Below are 19458 nucleotides of genomic sequence, written 5' to 3'. Positions count from 1 at the left end.
TTCTTGCCCAGTCAGAGTTAAATTATTGTTGTCATTAATTTTATGTCTCAGTTAAAATTAAGAAAAAATAATTGCATGAAAAGATATTTTAAAATGTAAAAGGTCTTTCAAAAGAAGCTTACACATCTGATAGCCTGAATACATTTTATTAGGGGCAAATTTCAAATACTTTCCTGCTTAAAATGTAATGAATATTAATTACCATATCAAGCTACCCCTGTACTGCTGCATTCATATTCGTGCTCATGTCCACAGAGCAGGTCACTGAGGGCTATTTTCAGTGGTTTTTCTCATTTGAGGCATGTAAGTAGAGCTCTGTTCACTCAGTCTCACACTTGGACTTGTACACCAAAACTCTGTCCAGTTTTTTCCCAGCTAGAGCCACTTAGTCTAATAAAACAAAAAAGTTTATTTAACCCCCCAGAGTGTCCCTTCTGTGACCTCGAATACAGTACTTAAGCTTCTTTGAGGGTGGTTTAGTCATGAGCAACAGAAGGATAATATTTAGCTCATAAGGTTATTGCAAAAGCTTAGCTATTGTAAAGAGCTTTAAATGCTGAACTGCCCCAAGGTGTTCAGTTACAGCTGAACTATACCTTCCTTCAGAAATAAATTTTATTTTACTTAGAGGGGTTTTTTTTTTTCAGTTGTTGGATCAAAGAACATGATCTAATTTTGACCACAGTGAAGCAAAATGTAAAAGGAAGCACTTTATATTCTTTGCTGTTTCTTGAGACCCTGATCATCCAATAAAAAAGCACAAATATTTCAGTTCTGTATGGTTTTAAAGCTATAAACTCCTATTTAATGCTATTACTGCTATTTATTTTGAGATTGAACAATTCTAGAACATGTGCTGTGCTTACCTTTTACCAACTGTGTTGAAGGCTTGGCTTAATGTCTCATGGGATGGCAGCTCATGACTGAGGGAACGGGAGCTCTCACATTTAGGACAGTGACTGAACTTATCCAGCTGTAAAAACCAGATTAAAAATGCCACCTAGTGGCTCTCTGTGTCCATTTATTGCTACAATGCTTCAAAATAATTTTAAGGCAAATTCAGTCAAAATACAACATATGAGAAAATTTAACTTCAGTGATAATAATTTTTTAAGATATGAGTGTAATTGAAAACCTTGTGCTGGCCCTATGTATGTTGTCCTTGAAACTCCTTTGTCAGATAAAAATCAATCTTACAAAAGAAACTCGATAAACCAGTTATAATTTTTTGTTCCTTGTTTCCCTTCTCTATCCTCTGCTTGGTAAACTGCACACTATCTTAATTTTAGCTTTCAAAATTTAATAGCTACAGTTACAGTTCAACTTATGGGGTTTTTCCACATCCTCTTGCAAGCAGAAAGATTTTTAGACAGTTTCAGTATGATGTAGCAATTATTTATAATGATTAATTCCATTATGAATGTTAATTAATCCAAATATAAGCATCAGAGGAAAGGTTTTGCAAGATACCTCAACACCAGATGGTGCTTTTGGAGGAGTTCAAAGGTCAGAAAGGTAAAAAAAGGGGCATTTCAGGAAAAAACAGAGATAAGCCTGAAGAAAATAGGCTGTTATACCTCAGGTTATCTGTTTCCCTCTCTGAATTCCTTATGCATGCACAAGGGACCATTCAGTAGTGGCAGGTTGCTCTACACTGCCTGCAAGAGCGGGGGGCTCATATTTTTTCTCACTTACCCTGAGGAAAGTAAAGTAGATGATGAAACCTGACTGACTGTACCAGAACTCTTCCCAACTTGCATGGCTGTAAGGCAGAGAAATGTTCATTCCTCTGATGTTCCATCTCTGCTGGTACTTGCATTACATTGGAAATTTAGTCAGATTTCAGTGCCTTCCTCCAACACAGCAATGCAAATCATCATTTCATTTCATATTAATATAGTGGAATATTAAATCACAGAATCATAGAATCCAACCAGGTTGGAAAAGACCTCTGGGATCATCAAGCCCAACCCTTGATCCAACTCTGCTGTGGTTCCCAGCCCATGGCACTGATGCCACATCCAGTCTCACCTTAAACACCTCCAGGGACGGAGAATCCACCCCCTCCCTGGGCAGCCCATTCCAAACGGAGCAATTCAGACCCTGTTCATCTGTTGGAGGGGAAGAAGGCGGAAGGAGGAGAAGGAGGAAAGAAATATAATTACTTTTTTACACATGAGCACCTCTTACCAAGCCAGAAGACTTTCCTGCTCTTGAAAGCTGTCCTCAAGGAATTTAAACTTACTTTTACAGTGGTGCAGAGCCTTAATAAACACGTGTTTCTGTTTAACTCAAACCAATTTGTAAGCCACATCCAGTAAAAATTATCTATGTGGAGTTCAGATCCCGTTACAGCAACTAGACAGACCTTTGCACCAGTGCAATTCCATGAACTCAGCCTGGGCCACCAGATTAACCCCTGCAACTACAGACACCCTGCTCAGCCTCTGCTGCAGCAGCAGGAGGGAAATGGAGCTGCAGAGGTGGAATGGCATTTTTCCTACACTTTGTTGTGTTTACCTCTGTTCCATGATGTTTCTTGTAGCTTGTTTTCTTTCCTAGCATTTATTTTAGACTGTATAGGAAGACCATGGACTAGAATTTACTGTAAGCAAACTAGGAAATGCAATTGCTTTAACAGAGCTAGAGTCTCCTTTTTTGCTGTTGTTGGTTTTGGGTTTTTAGGGTATTTTGTGGAGGTTTTGGTAGTTTTTGGTTGGTTGGTTGGTTGGTTTGGTTTTGGTTTTGTTTGGAATTTGTTGTTTGTATATAATCAGAGATCTCAGAGATCTAAGGTTCGGATTTGCCCTTTGTGAAAATGCAAAACATGATGTAGAGGCAATGGAATGTAGGTCATTATTCACAGGGCAAGGTACGTCCAGTGAGCAGCTGACATTCCCAAAGACTCTCAGCAGGAAGGTATCCAAGGGTTTTGTGCACTGGAGTTGTGTTTCCTGTCCAAGGGCTGGTTAGTTGGACTGTTGTGCTTTCAGTGCAAAGGCAGGTTTGACTCAGCCGTGTTCTCTAAGATGAGCCAGAGGGATGATTCATTCAAAGGACCCTCCTCTGCCTGATGGCCATTCCCAAGTTCCCAAAGGGTTTGGATCTATGGCTGTTCTCTAACCTGTATCACTAAACTGAGTCTTTCTCTATATTTAGAAAAACCTCTAATAAGCTACTTTTAGTAGTAGTTTACTATTTTCTTTGGATTCAAATTTTTTGTTACTAGCCAGCTTTTTGGACAAAGGGTTAGTTATTTATTAGAAATACTATTCTGATTTTTAACTTGCTTTCTTTAGGAATATCAGGCTTATTTGGTGGTTCTAATCTTTGTGTGTCCCCATAACAAGAAATGTTTACAAAGACATCAGGAGTCTCAGGCCTTTCATGAATATCAGGGAGTTAGTGGAAAGCAATCCACCACAGCACCTGCTCTGGGGCATCTGTCTGCAGCTTCTGGGAGCAGAAACTGTTTAAATTGCACCAGAGCAGACATGGTCAGCTCTCCAAATGAACAAGTGGGGGGTAAAAAGTAATGTTCCATGGGAAAGAGGGAAACCCCAATAGTGCAGCCTGGCCTAAACAAGCAACATGGAAATCAGTACAAGAATATACTTCCAAAGAAAACCAGAGTTGCTGACTGTACAAGTCAGCAGACAAAGTTATACCTTGAAAAAAATCTAAATATAGGATTTGCTACATTTTAATCTATCACTCTACCTTAATACAATACCAATAAGAATACCAATAAGAACTTTCTTCTGGTGCAGGACATCTGATTCTGAACTTTAGCTCACCTATAACCAGCAAAGTCAAATCTTAGTTTTATTCAAAGAAAACTCAAGTTATAATTTTTTCAATGCAAATTAAGAAGATAGAGTGACATAGAGCACTATGGCAACCAAGCCACTGTTGCTACAGAAATTTGCCATTTTTATTGGATATTCCTAAGGGCAAAGCAGAGCAATACTGTTTCTTTCCCCAGCTCATATCAGAGAGTAGTATTTTGACTTAATTTTAACCTTAATTATATATCCTTTTGGTTCAGCAGCATAACCAAACACTCCAAAGCAGAATCTAAATCTCGATTCAATTTAGTATCCAGTCCTGTCAAGTACCTTCAATGTGGTATTCCTTCTTGTGTTTAGAAAATATGGAATGAAATCACCACCTTCTTCTGCGGGACTGGTAATTGTTTCACATTCTTTCACTTGGTTACTGAATCAGTTTCGCTTACGCATATGAATTTATGAAATGACTGCAGAACAAATGAGCAGTTTTCAGGCTGCTCTATGAGGTTTTTATTTTTTCCATATCTGCTAAAATACTGTCTTGAAATTTTTTGTTTGTTTGTTTGTTTGCCCTTCCATTTAACATGAAACTGTGTTTCATCGTGCTAATAAAAACAACAAACAAGTGAGAGCTCAGACTCAGGAAGATGATCGCACACCCTTCCACATGAGATAACCCGGGAACACATTTATCTCATCTCGGACACCCACCTCACATTATTCAAACAACAAAGAAGCCAGGACAATAAAAAATGCACTGTTGATATCAAAGCCTTTCGTGAATTGTTTGTGAGTCTGTTTTTTCAAAACGACTGTTACAAGTTAAAGCAGAGACTACTTAGTAACCACTCCGTTCACTGCAGTAAGTACTCATTAACCGCCGTGCACTTTGGGCCCATTCCTTCTGCTGTTACGGGGCTTAAAGCCCCTCAGTAGAAATTTTAACCAGGTCACGCAGAGATCTGAAACCCCAAAACCGGGAAGTCAGCAAAACGAGCCTTTTTGTTCTCCACAGTTTAATGGCCTATCGGTTTCCAAAGGGCTTTGCTATTTGAGCCTCATCAGCTGGTGTCCCCCGCACTGCAGTGCAGAGTCCCATTGAAATGAAACGAAGAAGCGACGGTCCCTCCCTCAAGGCAATAACGAATTTGAACGTTGTTAACAGAAAGAAACCCTTGCTGGTGCTTCTTTATTAACGTGTCACTTGCTTCCTTTACCGCTCACGCTCTAACCGAGCCCAGCGCCGCGCGGGGCCGGGCCCGGCCGTCCCACGGCGCCTCAGGGGCGGCGGCCGGGGCTGCCGGTCCCTGAGCCCGGGGTGCCGGTCCCTGAGCCCGGGGTTCGGCCCGGCCAGGGCTGCGGGGGTGCCGGTCCCTGAGCCCGGGGTTCGGCCCGGCCAGGGCTGCGGGGGTGCCGGTCCCTGAGCCCGGGGTTCGGCTCACCCGCCGCGCCCGAGTGGGCACACGGAACATGGCGGAGGGACCAGGCCGCGCCCGCCCCGCCGTGTCCTGACGGGAACCCGGCGGGCCCGGGGCGGGGCGCCGAGGGCGGGTTGGGCGGCGGGGCTGTCGGTCAGCGCCGTTCGCGTGTCCGTCCGTCCGCGCCCACCGGGCGGCCAGCGCGGAACTGCGGGCGGCGTGTGGCGGTGCTCGGCCGGTGGGTGCGCCGGGGACGGGCAGAGCGCTGCGGGGAGCCGAGCCGCGGGCTGAGGGAGCTGGGCCGGGCCTGGCTTGGCGAGGCCGCGGAGGGGAGGCAGGAGCAGGGAGGTGGGAGTTGGTGTCTGGTGCGTGTGTCTGGGTAATGGTTGGGTGTGCGGGGAGCGGGGGGGGGGGGGGCAAAGGGAGGGTGTGCGGGGCACGGGATGTGCGGGCGGGGGTGTTATGGGTCGGTGTGTGAGGCAGGATGTGTGTGGGGCTGGTGCGGTGGGGAGGTGATGAGGTAAGGGCTGGTATGTGGTGGGGGTGTGTGGGGTGAGGATTGGGTGTGCGGGCAGGGGTTGTGTGGGGGGGCAGCATGGGGTGTGTGTCGGTGTGTGGTGGCGGTGTGTGTGGGGGCACAGGGTGTGTCTGTAGGGGGGCACAGGGTGTGTCTGTAGGGGGGCACAGGGTGTGTCTGTGGGGGGGCACCGGGTGTGTGTGTGGGGGCACCGGGTGTGTGGGGGGGGGCACCGGGTGTGTGTGGGGGGACACCGGGTGTGTGTGGGGGGGGGGGACACCGGGTGTGTGTGGGGGCACAGGGTTGTGGGGTGGGGCACAGGGTGTGTGCGTGGGGGGGCATAGGATGTGAGGGGGAGGACGACACAGGGGGTGTGTGTGGGGGGACACAGGGTGTGTGTTGTGGGGCACAGGGTTGGGGGGGGACACAGGGTGTGTGTGGGGGGACACAGGGTGTGTGTTGGGGGGCACAGGGTTGGGGGGGGACACAGGGTGTGTGTGTGGGGGGGCACAGGATGTGAGGGGGGGGACACAGGGTGTGTGTGTGTGGGGACACAGGGTGTGTGTGAGGCGGCCCAGGGGCTGTGTGGGGCGGAAAGGAGGGGTGTGTCGGTGTGCGGGGCAGGGGCTGGGGCGGTGCGGAGGCGGTGGGGTAGGGGTCGGTGTGTGTTGGTGTGGGGGGGGGTAAGGGGGCACAGGGTGTGTGGGGGTAGCAGGGGTGTGTTGGTGTGTGGTGGGTGTGTGAGGGGACGCGGGGTGCAGTGTGTCGGTATGCGGGGCAGGGGCGGTGCGGAGGTGGTGGGGTGGGTGTCGGTGTGTGCTGGGTGTGTGTGCGCACTGTCGGGAACACGAGTGAGGGAATATGGGGTTGTGAGGGTCTCGGAGGGGCTGTAAATCCAAATGTAATGGATATCTGCTATTTTACTGGGAGAAGTGGACACTCCTGGTCTGAGTGCCCCAGCGAGCACTCCGATACCTCCGGGCTCAGACCGGGCTCAGGCGGGGCTTAGGCCGGGCTCCAGTGGGACACCGGCTCCCCGGGGAGGCAGTGCCAGGTGCTGGAGCGGGAGCGGGTTTATGTAATTGGCTCTTACATAATGGTCTTTAGCACATCGCTTTAATTAGCACCGCTACCGGGGGTGTCCGGGGCTGCAGCCTCTGCACCCTGCAGGAGGACCCCGAGGGTGTGAGCTCTGCAGTCACGGGCAGGGAATGGGGACGGTGCAGAGTGTGCTCCGGGACTGAGCAGGGCTACCTGACCTTGGGAAGCACGTGTCTGAATGGTATTGGCAACTCTGCTGCCAGGAGAAAACCACGTTGCCTCACTCTGTCAGCCAGCTGATGGGAACAGGGGAGGTTTGTTTAAAACACTGTTTCAATCGGCTTTTTGGTCAAGAATGTGAAAGTCGTCATTGTTTCAATCTTGTATGGTTCACAGGGGCAGGAAGAGGAAGAAGGAAAAATAGGACAGGGAATGGCCTGGAGAAGGTTGGCAAACACGAGGACTTCTGCTGTTGGTGCTTTTTGGGTTTGGCTGTTGCTGGAGATGGCAGTGTCAGCTGCCTTCCTGTTATTTTGGTTGTGCTCTCTGCAGTACAGCAAAAGGCATGGGTTGTGTTGGGAGGTGCCAGTGGCCCAGCAGACTGCAGGCAGAGCCTCAGCAGTGAACTGGTATTGCCTTTTCCATCTGCTCTCCTGACATCAGCTGTAACATTCGTGTCTTTACCTGTCCTCAGAGGGTCCCCAGAATTATAGTAGTGAGATCTGCTGGAATGCTTGTCCACTCTTCTCTGTGTTAAGCATGGATAGCACATGTCAGAAATGTTTTGTGACACGTTGCTTTGGTTTTCCAAACGGGATTTCAGTAGTCTTTGGCTTGTATCAGTAGGCCTTCTGTTTAGAATAGTTCAAGTTCAGTTTTAGTTCCTGCTGTTTTCTTGGAAAGGTTTTCATATGTCTGATTTGGCTGGTTTCTTGTTATTCCTTGTGAGGTGCTCTGCTAAAAAAACCAATACTGCAGTAGCATGAAGGGTCTTTGTTTTGAGACCCAGAGCATGTGGTGCTACAGGGCCACCTGAAAGTCACTGAGAGCTTACAGAAAACTCTGTTGTTCTGTCTGGCTGCTGGTGGGATCTTTTGGGAGTAATTGTGCTTGCAGCGCGACCACACAGTGAATTTTTGAAATCCATGGGGCAAAATTCTGTTGTGAGTAAGCATCTGGTTGCACTTAACAATATCCCACAGCCTGAATACCTTATTGAAAGTAGGAGACAATGCATGGACCTCCCCCTGGCAACTGAAGAACTTCAGCTGTTCAAGTGCCCTTGCTTTCAGTGCTGTTGGCAGCACAGCTCCTCACAGCTGCTGGTTCTAACTGCACCCAAATGAACAAACCAAATTGTGAACTGTAAAAGTTGTCAATGTAACTGTGTTGTAACTGTCACTGCATCACAGTGCACAATGCCATGATAAATGCATTAGTGAACCTGCTGTAGAATCTGCCTTCAGCTGAGTTAAAGATCCTGTCTGCTGAAGGTTGGGTAAGACCTTGAGGGTAAAAAAAGAAGAACAGCTGAGCTTATAAGCTGTAACAGAATTGGAAAGGTAGACTAGTCTGTTCTAGTTGTGAGGATCATGGTAATTCATATAAATCATTAACTGGCCACATCCTTCAGTCTTTCCATAGGGTTTAAGTCCTGATCTTCTCTTGGGTTTGATGCTTATAGTCTATTAATAGAGTTGTACTCTAGCAGGCTTCTTTGAAAGTGGTGCATTAATTGTCAGTTAAGTTCCTGTTTTCCAGCTCGTTGCATGTTTGCTCTGTGTCATGTTGGATGAGGCTTTTCACTGTGCAGTTTCCCATAACATTTCTTGTAATGTTGCCATTTCTTCTTAGCCTTGCCACAAGGAGGAAAAACCTCCTGGAACGTAAAAATCATCTTTTCTTGTGAGTTAACTGGAGAGGGGCAGTCATATCCCTAAGTGATGGAAATGATATCACTTTTAAGATGCCTTTATAGAGATCTCTTTTGCAAAAAAGTTCTGAATGTTTCTGAGAGCTCTGGATGTGCTTTTGTATTGCAATATAGAAGGTTTCTTGTGAACCTTCTAAACTTTATTCCTTTCCTACACTTATATTCCAGGCAGAAAGGACATTCTGCGTTACTGGAGGCAGGTGCTCTATTTGCGGAGTGACTTATGATGTCAAGAACTGTCTCATCCTGGATCTTAAGCTCAGCAAGAAACAGCATTGTCTGCCAAGGGAAAGGACGTTGGTACTCCATCTGTATCCCGAACAGAAACAAGATAAAATGGAAGCTTGTTGTCTCCAAAACACACCTCTTCCCTGCTGGGGGCTGCAGCTTAGACAGTCCTTTCCCCTTACAAAAAGCATTCCGACACACTTCCACCGAAGAGGAGCATTTTTCTTTCCAGTTGTCTCCATCACAAATCAACGACATCCTCCGAGCAGGTGAATTATCCCATAAAACACTGGATCTGAACGGCAAAGCCGCCAGTTCTGTGTTGAGGTTTGAGAGCAACCAGCTGGCGTCCAACAGCCCCATTGAGGACCGGCGGAGCGCGGCCACGTGCCTGCAGACGGCGGGGATGATGTTCGGGGTGTTCGACGGCCACGCGGGCTCCGCCTGCGCCCAGGCCGTGAGCGAGAGGCTCCTGCACTACATCGCCGTGTCCCTCATGTCCCGGCAGAGCCTGGAGGAGATCGAGCTGGCTGTGGAGTCCATGAAGCCGGTGCGGCCCATCCTGCAGTGGCACAGGCACCCAAACGATGTGGAGTATCGAGAAATCACCTCCCAGTACTTTGAAAACCTCCGGGTGTACTGGCAGCATCTGCTGGACCTGGACACTGAGCCAGGGTTTAGTTTAGAAGAAGCCATGGTGTGTGCATTCAAAAGGTTAGACTCAGATATATCACTGGAAGTTCAGGCTCCTCAGGAAAATGAATTGATGAGAAATATTGCCCTCCAAGTAGCTTTTTCTGGTGCAACGGCCTGTGTAGCTCACATTGATGGTGTTCACCTACATGTTGCAAATACCGGTGACTGCAGAGCAGTTTTAGGGGTTCGTGAAGAAGATGGAACATGGTCTACTCTCCCTCTAACCCGAGACCACAATGTCTGTGATGAGTTTGAAATCAGAAGATTGAAGAGAGAACATCCTAGATCTGAGGAGAAAACCCTCTTTGTGAATGACAGATTACTGGGCATCCTCATGCCCTCCAGAGCCTTTGGAGATGTGCAATTGAAATGGAGTAAAGAATTGCAGCACAGTGTTCTTGAGAATAGTTGTGATGTTGAGGCTTTGAACATTTATCAGTATGTTCCTCCAAACTACCACACACCCCCTTATTTAACTGCAGAGCCTGAAGTCACGTACCACAAATTGAGGAGCAAGGATAAGTTTCTAGTTATTGCTTCGGACGGGCTGTGGGAGATGTTGAGTAATGAGAAGGTTGTCAAACTTGTTGCTGGACACCTCACAGAGCTGAACGTGCAGAAACCACAACTGACTTTTAAGAAACCAGTTAATTTGGGTTATATGCACAACTTGCTGCTGCAGAGGAAGAGCAGAGGCCTGGCCTCCCTGGACCAGAACATCGCCACCCATCTGATCAGACACGCGATCGGCAGCAACGAGTACGGCGAGGTGGACCCCGAGAAACTCGCGGCCATGCTCACCCTGCCCGAGGACCTGGCCAGGATGTACAGGGACGACATCACCGTCACTGTGGTCTACTTCAACTCAGAAACCATTGAGAGCTACTACAGGGACAACGAGTGACCTCGCACTGCTGCTCTGCAATACCACAGGCAACCTTTGATACTGGAACCATTCCTCCTGTTCTTTCCTAGTCGAGCTGCTACCAGTGTTATAATCTGCAGGTTTCTAGATTTTTTTGTTACCTACTAGTTTTGAAAACAACTTTGGTGAAAGTTCCCTGGGTTTCCAGGTCTCTATACTCTGAAGGAAAATGTTTTCGTAAAACTTCACTGAGATGTAACTGAACTAAAGATTCTGATTCCATGAGAGCCTCTGGTAAAACTTTTCAAAAGAACAAAGGAGACAAATTTCACTGAGCCTGCTACAATTTAACAGAGAGCTGGATAATAGATGTAGCTGCATGGAGTGTCAGAAAGGCTCTGCTCTTGTGGCAAACAAGTAGCATCCTACTGAAGCACTGTAACTGAATTAAATAAATTAACTACCAAAACTATCTTTGATGTAAGTGTCAAATATTTTAACCAATTGCCTCATGCTTATGAAACAACATGAAAGAAGGCTGCTCAAACAGCCCTGGGATTGTCAGATGTCTTTTTTCCTAATTCTCTTCCTTAAGCTAGGAAAAAATTGTATTTTCTTCTGCAATGATTTCGAAGTGTGAATGCATATTCTCTTAACTTTGTGTGAACTTGTGTTACAACTTTCAGCTCAAACACGTATGAGAGTCTTCACAATTCCCTGTTTAGATTTTAACAGTATTAGACTTAGGCATTTAAGTGTTTTGCTTAAAAAATATACCCTTTATTAAGTATTGATCTATGGAATGCTCTGCCTCAAATCCACCAACTGTAATTTAAATGAAGTTTGTCAGATCCAGAAGTTCAAAAATTCATCTAAATGTAAATTCAGCAAAGGAGGGAGCACCTTTCTCTTCAGATTTAACTTAGAGGTAATAACAGTGCTGATATTTCACCAAAAGATGTTTAATCTTTTATTCTTGCTTTTGGACATCAGCTTTTCCTTATAGGTACAGGGTTATTTTCTCTAGTGAATGTATGTCCTAGTCTCTGAACATACATTTGTGTGTGTTTGCTTTTATGCTGTGCTTTCTGGAGTGCCATCCAAGCTTGCAAATTAGCTTTTACAGATGGTGTTCTCTGGTGACTACCCTGCCTTGTTTACACACAACAGTAACTGTTCTCATTCAGCAGCAACAACAGTAAACAGTCCTGTATTCCCAGGAGACACGTTCTTGTGGAGAACTCATGAGGGTGCAGCAGAGCAGATAAAAACATTGCTTTTCTGTTTTCCCTGAACTTCCCTTAAAACAAAAGCTCTATCCTTTCACAGTTTAGCAGATGAAAAAGTACTTAGTTTTTTCTCAAGATCTTAAGTAGATGAGGCCTTGGGGCTTAAACTGGTGGCCCTTGTGGATTTGGGGTTTTTTGTATACTTCCACATAAAAATTATTACTGCTTTTTTCAGGCATTTAAATCTGTTTTGAAGATGGGATTAGAAGGAAGGTAAAACTGTTTTAAAAATGTTCATGCTTTTGGCTATTCAGGATTGACTGTAATTCAGTTCTACAACTGCAGTCACTGAATGCATCCTTAAAAAACCTCTCTTCTGGAAAACTAATTTACTGTTCGGTTTTTTTCATCTAGTACATACTAGAGCACATCCAGCAACTCAACGTGGAAGCAGATTAAATGAGTAGATCTGTTGCCCTTGATATCAACCAAGCAGGATTTCCTCAAGCAGTCTGACCCTGGGATCTCTGTGATAAGGACTGCAAACTTCAGGGATGTGCAGGATGTTGCAGAGGTTGCTGAAATTCTTAGTGCTGGGCTCCAGCTTGCTTTAAAGCGTGCCCTGCCCTCATCCCTGACGCTGGGGCTGTGCAGACTGAGCTTTCCTCTGCCACAGAAAGGCAAACAGTGAGGGTCAGGCCCTGTGTTACCTCCGGGGGGGGCTGTTCTGCCTGCAAGGAGAGGGGAGCACTCCTCAGCAGCATTCCTAAACCCTTCTGGCTTTAGGTGATCTGTTCCCTTACAAATCCTTGTGTGTCATAGTTCCATGCTCCATTGCTTAAAATTTAGCCTTAAAACAGTAAAAACAAAGCATCTCTAGACTGCCTCTTAATAGAGAAATTCCTTAGCCATGCAGCTGGAGAAACAGAGGGGCCAAACCACATCAGAGTGATGTGGAGTGACACACGTTTCATGAAGCTAGTCTAGAAAATGTTCAGTGTTCAAACCTGCTGCTGCAAAAGTAGTGTAGCAAACCAGCTTGTGTACAGGCATAAAATAAACCCAAGTTGTGGTTCTTTTCACCACAGAGTGGTGAAATCCAGGTCACCTTTTAAGAGTCACTATGGTACTGTGTCATCTAAGTGTAAATCCTGGACACATTATTCTGTGTAGGTTGTACCTACACCAGCCAATTGATAGATTATTTTGGGAATGTATCTGAAAATAAGCAGTATTTCCAATTTCATGCTAGATTTGCTCAGCTTAACTTGCAATGCTATCATCATCCTACAGTGGAAAAGGATAATGTTAAACTAGTTAGAGGTTTGTTTGGATATTTTTGGTTGGTTGGTTTTTTTAAGTGCAAATTATGGATTTACCCGCATACTCCCTGGAATTTGCTGCATGTCAGTGAAAGCAACCTGTCCATACTTAGAATCATTTAGGCTGGAAAAGATCTCTGAGATGGAATGCAGCCATTGACCCAGCACTGCCAATACCACCACTAAAGCACGTCCCTGAGCACCACCTCCACACACCCATATCTCCAGGGATGGTGGCTCCACCACTGCCCTGGGTGAGCACAGGGCATATTGCAGGGAAAGACCTGAATCCCACAGAAACATCTCCCCCTCCACCAAGTGAGTGTGTCACTAGAACTGAGAGGCATGAGAAAACCAAAGGGTGCAAAGCCCAGACGTGTGTGAGACCTCTCCAAACCCACAGCTGCTTCAGGCCTGGCTCTCTGAGCTCCCCAGCACATGGCAAAGGCAGCACCAGGTAAGTGTTCTCTGAACCCTCAGAGTTTGACATTCTTGGGTTATGAGCATCCTGGGACTGGGACATTACAGAGCTTACCATGGAACCCTGGAAATCCACTGTCTTCTCTCACTGTGACTGTCACCAAGTCACCGCCCCGCTGGAGGTGACACCCCTCAATCGACCCCTGTGACACCTGCCTTCCATCCAATAAAACATGAGCAACTGGATCTATCTCAGCACTTTGAATCATTTATACTCACATGCTCACAGAAAGAACGGGGTGAAAACGCTGTCCTCCCTCATTTCATGATCTCTGAAAGCTGGGAGGTGACCAAAATGAGGGGGTTTCTCTCAACAAGCCTGAGGGATCTTCAGCTCTAAAGAGCTGCTGAAACAGAGTAAGTTGATAAAACTTCCATGCTCCAACGTGCTGAGATATTGCTATGGCACTTTTCTTACAATTCAATGCAATCTCAGTTCTCTACAGTACTAGGTGGGCATATTTATTCAGAAGAAAAAAAATCAGATTTCAAAGTCCCTGCAGACATTAAAGGTTGTACTGAACTGTGGCAGTGTCCACACAGTGAAACGTTTCCTGATGCATTCATCCGTTACAACCACGGGAAATTGTAGGAGTTCAACAATATACTGCACCCTGAAATCAGCTGAATTGACAGCAATTCAATTTTGACTTCTATCAAATGTATTTAAAAGAAGTTCTAGATTTAAGTCAATCTAAATTCTCAGTAATATTTATACCTTATATTTGTGGTGGCGAAAATCGGGATTCTGCTTGTTTGAACTGGGTCATAGGCATTTTCATCTCAAACTGTAATCAAAGGCATTAATAAAAGTAGTATTCTGTGACGTGGAGAATCAACAATGCTTAAGTGAACGAAATGCCTTGACCTGCTCCTGCAAACACAGTGATGTGAAGATTTGATAAGAACATTCAGGTACAAGTCCTGCAATATTGAAAAACTGTTGGAACAAACATGTTTGCAGGCAGTCTGTCTGGTTTAGGTTAGACAGTTCTTGCTGTTTGTGTTCTTTATTTCCACAGCAGTCAGAAAATTAATAGTTAAAAGCAGTCACACAAATTCTGTGTCTCTGACTCTTAAGTAAAACATCTGAGGTTAAGCACTGGTGTAAATACTAGAAAAAAAATATTATTTTCTTCCCTAAAACTTAAACCTTGAGTTGAAATACAACTTCGTCACTTTTTTCTCCAGAAATCCTAAATTATGGTGCTTATAAATATTTAAGTATTCAGTCCTCCATAACATAGTTGGAATTTGGGAGGTGTCTTTTTTTAACTTCTTTGTAATTAGTGAGGGGAATCACTGTTTTTGTCAGTAAAAACATTCATTTCACACTTAAAACTAATCTTTATTAAATGGATGGAAGGGAGACAATGTTTTGATTGCTGTACTGGAATGTGGAGTTCTTTCTGCTGAATGTTCCTAGGAAAAGATGCTCCAGATTCCAGGTCAGAGAGCACAGATGTTCCAGCTGGGACAGAATTAAATAGTTTGAGTAGGTGTGAGTTTGCTGGAGTGTTTGTAGCTCTGTGGGTTTCCCACAATGGAAATAATTGTTACTACATGAAAGTAAGGACATCTTGATGCTACTGAGGTTCCACCACATTATCCAGTCAGGAGAAGGGGCGCGAGCTCACTGGCCAAAACACCCAAATTGTGCTTTAGTTCATCTGACAATTACAGAAAGATATTGTAACTTCAATAGGCTGACATGTACATATGTGTTCAGCAGCAGCTAAAACATCATTGTAACAGTCAAAATGTTGTCATTGTATTAAAACACTGCAAAAAAACCCCTACAAATACAACATCTGCAGAAACATTAATCCTTAAATTACAAGAGACCAGTAGCAAGGCAAGTATTCATGTACTCAGTCTTTGAGGCTTAACTTTATTTCCATTAATTCCAAGTATATATCTTGTTGAGGGGGGAGGGGTAAAGAGAAAAGAAAATTATTTGGGACAGATATTTTTTTTTCTTCCAAAAGAAGATACTTGTCTAAACTTTGATGAAGAGTTTTTTGTTATTGTTGAACAGAGGTTCTCTGTTCAGAGCTGTAGTTGAAGTGAGAACTGAAGGCAGAGCTGTGGTTTTGTCAGGTGTCAGTTGGTCACTCTGGTGGTGTGTGCTCTTCACTACCACAGGTTTAATGCTTCAGTAGAAATACAAAAGTAAGAATCCAAGGAGTATGTTTCTCTCAGGGATACAAAACATGGTGTGACATAGAGAAAAACGTTTCTTTCTTTGTGTCTGTGATAGATTAACCTTCAAAGGAGTGTTCCTATCAAATAAAACACTCGATGTTTTACTAGATCTTTGTATTTATCCTGAAGAATTGGTTCCAACTGTTCCTGTTGGATCTCTCTCACTTATCAGTCAGGTAAGAGTCTTATTTCTGTGTTAGGTGCTCAGGGACTTTATGGCCCACACTGACAAGGGGCCTGAGCTTGGCCTCAGCAGACATGTCTGCCTGAGCTTGGCTTCTCTGGGCCCTGCTCTCAGACTCTCGGGATGCTTTGCCTGAAGCTCTTTACTTGAAGGAATAATGACTGGAAGCCAAGAATTGTGGAAAGGGAGCATAATTATAGTTTCTGTTTGGGTTAAGCAAACTTAACTGGGCACTTTTCTGAAAGAGAAAAACAGTCTGGTTTTCCCTCTGGTGAGCTTTTTGAAATGAAAACAAGGGCAGAAGGGGAAATGTCGATGTGCAATGCTTGAAAGGGCCCTGGGGCTCCAGGCAGCAGGTAAGTGGGTCACAAAGCACACTGCTCATGCCTCCCTGCTGGAACCCTGGAGCCAATCCTACAGGAACTTGTTCTAGAGTGGGTTGATCAGTTCAGGCTGACTTTGTACTTCTCTCAGATCAGCCCAAAGGTGCTGCCTGCGGAAATAGTTCTTCCTGTGGAAATAATTCCTCCTGCGGAAACAGTTCTTCCTGCCTGCAGTGCCTTGGAGACCAGCCCCCTGCTCTCAGCTCGGGGGCTCTGAGCTCCCGCGGGGGAGCCTTTCATGTGCTCTTTTCTCTTTTGTCCTCTCTGACTCAGACTTCGCTGCTTTGAGGTGGCTCTTACATCACTCCTTCATTCTCCACAGCTCTGTGGCGTTTTTCTCAACAAACAGAATTTCCATTTCAGCACGTTACCGGATAATCTTGGAATCTGTACCTGCAGGACCGGGCTTGGCCAGATGATGTCACCTGAGTTTTGCAAAAGGGTTGCCGTGTTATGACCAGCCTCTCTCACTCTTATGCCCATGTTCATAACATAAGTTTCAGGTGCTGTTGAAAAATGGAGAAAACCCACCTCCAATCACCTACACACATCTTAAAAACTCCATGTGATTTATTAGTACTTCCAGCTTATTAACTGGGCAATCAGAGCAAGAGTTTGATTAACTTTAATTCTTTTTCAAAAGCAAGTTTCAGTGGCCCAAGTAGCCCAAGTGGTTAAGCTTTGTGGAAAACCCTCTCCTCGTCCTGGCACTGCTGGGTACAAGGACATGCAAGTGAACCAGGAGGCACCTCCCTCTGTTTTCTGAGGAGTCCTGAGTTGCACAAGAAGAAAAGATGCTTCCAAAGCTGAGGAGATCTTTGCTCAGCCATAACCTCAGTGTCTGGCTCCTGCTGTTGTTGTACAGCTCAGGCTGCAGGTGCCACAGCAGCCCCATGGCCACCCTATGGCTTGGGTTCAAATGTTTTAATTTGGACAAACTTCCAACCTGGAAATGACACTGGAATGTTCCTGGAGGACCTTGCTGCTGGCAGGAGGGGGGGATAAACTGTTGGTCTGGTGTTCACAGAGATCTTGCTTCAACCTTGTTGTCAGATGGCACTCTTTAATAAGACAAGGATGTAAGAAATAAATCAGTCTTTGGTTTGTTTGGTGGTAGAGGTTTTTGGTTTCCCTCCCCCTCCCCCCCCCTTTTTTTTCCCTTTCTTTAATCTGCAGGTCTCTTTTTTGTGGACATAGTTGCCTGCACTGCAGTGTATCAAAACTTACATCTCTTACATATTCTTGCTGTTGCTTTTTCCACACCCCCCACTTCCTCTTCCCATTATTCCACGGTGTTTCATTTTCTGTTGATTGTTCTGGGCAAGTGCTTCAAGAAAAAGGGGCCACGTTGCATTTTTAGAGCAATATGGGAAGGGGGATGTGACTTTGTTCCACACACAGCAGGTGAGGGAATTCTAAAGTGTGCCAGGACGTGCTTTCAGGCAGGTGCCAATGTGGGTGATCCCACAATCCCACAGAAAACCTGTGGTGGTAAAGCAAGGTGGTAAAGCACAGCAAGAAACACCAGTCTGGAGTGCTGGGGGGTAGAGTAATCACCTTGTCCTCTTTATTGTCACAGATCCTCTTCATAGACCAACTTTGTCTTCTGTGTAATCCCAGCTTCAGCCTGGGATTTGTTTGAGTCTCTGTTTCCACCCACTTATCATGAAAAATAAAATCAAATAAAATACTGGTGACTCAACTGAAAGATGAAGGTGATGGGCAGTAGTGGGGCAGGGCAAAGCTGTGGTGTTTGGGTTACAGAGCTGGTCCCGCACGGACTTGCTCCACACATGGCCTCGGGTCAGGTTCTGAGCTCAAACTCATCTGATGTACTTGCTAATCAGAACTGTTCTGTGCTCTCACTATTGAAAGTGAAATCTAGTCCTTTGGCTGGATTTTCAGAGAAACAAGGCCGTGATTAAAATCTTCAGCGTTGGGGCTCCTGTTGCATCACCTGATTTTTAACAAAACACAATAGTTTTCTCTTACTGTTTGCAGGCATATGTAAAACAAATAAAGCAGTGCATCCCTCCCTAATTCTGATTTTGCCATGCATTCAGAGCCTTACTGTTTGCCAGGGGTTTGCTTTGCTGTGATATCCCCCGTGAACCCCCAGGGGAACCTTCCTAAGAGCTTTCATTTGCAGAGCTCAGTCGATGAATAAGAGATGATTGCTGTATTTTGTAAACTATGATAACAGCAAACAGTAAAATCCTTACACTGCTGGAAACATTATTGATTTATTTTTATTATGACTGTTTATAGCAAGCCCTGTGTCTTTGAAGTCTTTGGCTGCAGTAGAAGATGGCAGCAGTCAATAATCTGAGTTTCTCTGGTGACATTACAGTGTAGAACTCTCTGTAAAACCACAGGAACAATGTGTTGTTCCACAGGAACACGTTGCTGCCCTTCTGTGGCCATGTTACAGAAAGGAAAAGGGCCTTCAATTTGGGCTTCAATTTCATTTTGATTCCAATTTCTATGTGGTTTTCCAAAAGTCAGTGTACTTGGTTATCTTCATTTCCTGTTCTGGAGTGCAAGTTAATTTTTAAATGGCTTTTTCCTTTTTTTTTTTTTTTTTAATTTTTCCCAGGCAGGCTTTTAGAGGCATTCTAGTGTCATTCTAGTAATAAATATTTCTACCTGATTCACCTGCCAGCTCATCTTTTATTCATCCTGCTGATGAAAACAATCTCCCAGGAAACTTCTGTTGCTGAGAGAGTTCAAAAACTTTCCGGTTATGGATGTAACTGATCCTTTTTCTTCAGCTTAGTGTCAGAATTTTGTATTACTTTTTAACCCATTTTTTAAGAAATTAGCAAGTTCTGATGTTAATTACAGCAAGAGGAAGAATTCAACCCAGTAAATGTAGCAACAGGTGAACCTGTTCTTATTTTATGTTCTTATTTCAAAGTGCCCAGGTGGTACCTCTTTATTAAAAACCAGCAAATAGCTGAAATCAAACAGCTCTCATCAAGTTGTGTTCTGCAAATATGTTTTGTAAAAACTGTCAATTGTTGCAGGAACCTACACATCTAGATAAAAATATAACAAAATGACTGAATACATTTGAAACAGGTTGGACTATTCACCAGACCAACTGATTTATGCAGCTGTATATCTTATATATATATATATAATATATATGTGTAGCTACAAAAGA

General features: G+C 44.8%; 1 protein-coding gene across 3 annotated transcripts; it reads left to right on the top strand.

Moving 5' to 3' along the window:
* Positions 1-5149: 5149 nt before the first annotated feature.
* Positions 5150-10963, top strand: PDP2 (pyruvate dehyrogenase phosphatase catalytic subunit 2). 3 transcript variants are annotated; one of them, XM_032701346.1, is made up of 2 exons: positions 5150-5447; positions 8873-10963. In XM_032701346.1, the coding sequence occupies exon 2, from the start codon at positions 8924-8926 to the stop codon at positions 10526-10528; it is 1605 nt and encodes a 534-aa protein (XP_032557237.1). In that variant the 5' UTR covers positions 5150-5447; positions 8873-8923; the 3' UTR covers positions 10529-10963. The 3 variants fall into 3 exon arrangements, with proteins under 3 accessions (XP_032557237.1, XP_032557236.1, XP_032557239.1); XM_032701345.1 differs by having other exon boundaries at positions 8869-10963; XM_032701348.1 differs by having other exon boundaries at positions 5150-5557; positions 8869-10963.
* Positions 10964-19458: the final 8495 nt, after the last annotated feature.

Source organism: Chiroxiphia lanceolata, chromosome 13 (genome assembly GCF_009829145.1).
Source record: "Chiroxiphia lanceolata isolate bChiLan1 chromosome 13, bChiLan1.pri, whole genome shotgun sequence".
NCBI classification, from domain to species: Eukaryota; Metazoa; Chordata; class Aves; order Passeriformes; family Pipridae; genus Chiroxiphia; species Chiroxiphia lanceolata.
Note: the sequence above shows the minus strand (reverse complement) of the source record. Positions and strands in the feature narration are given on the sequence as shown.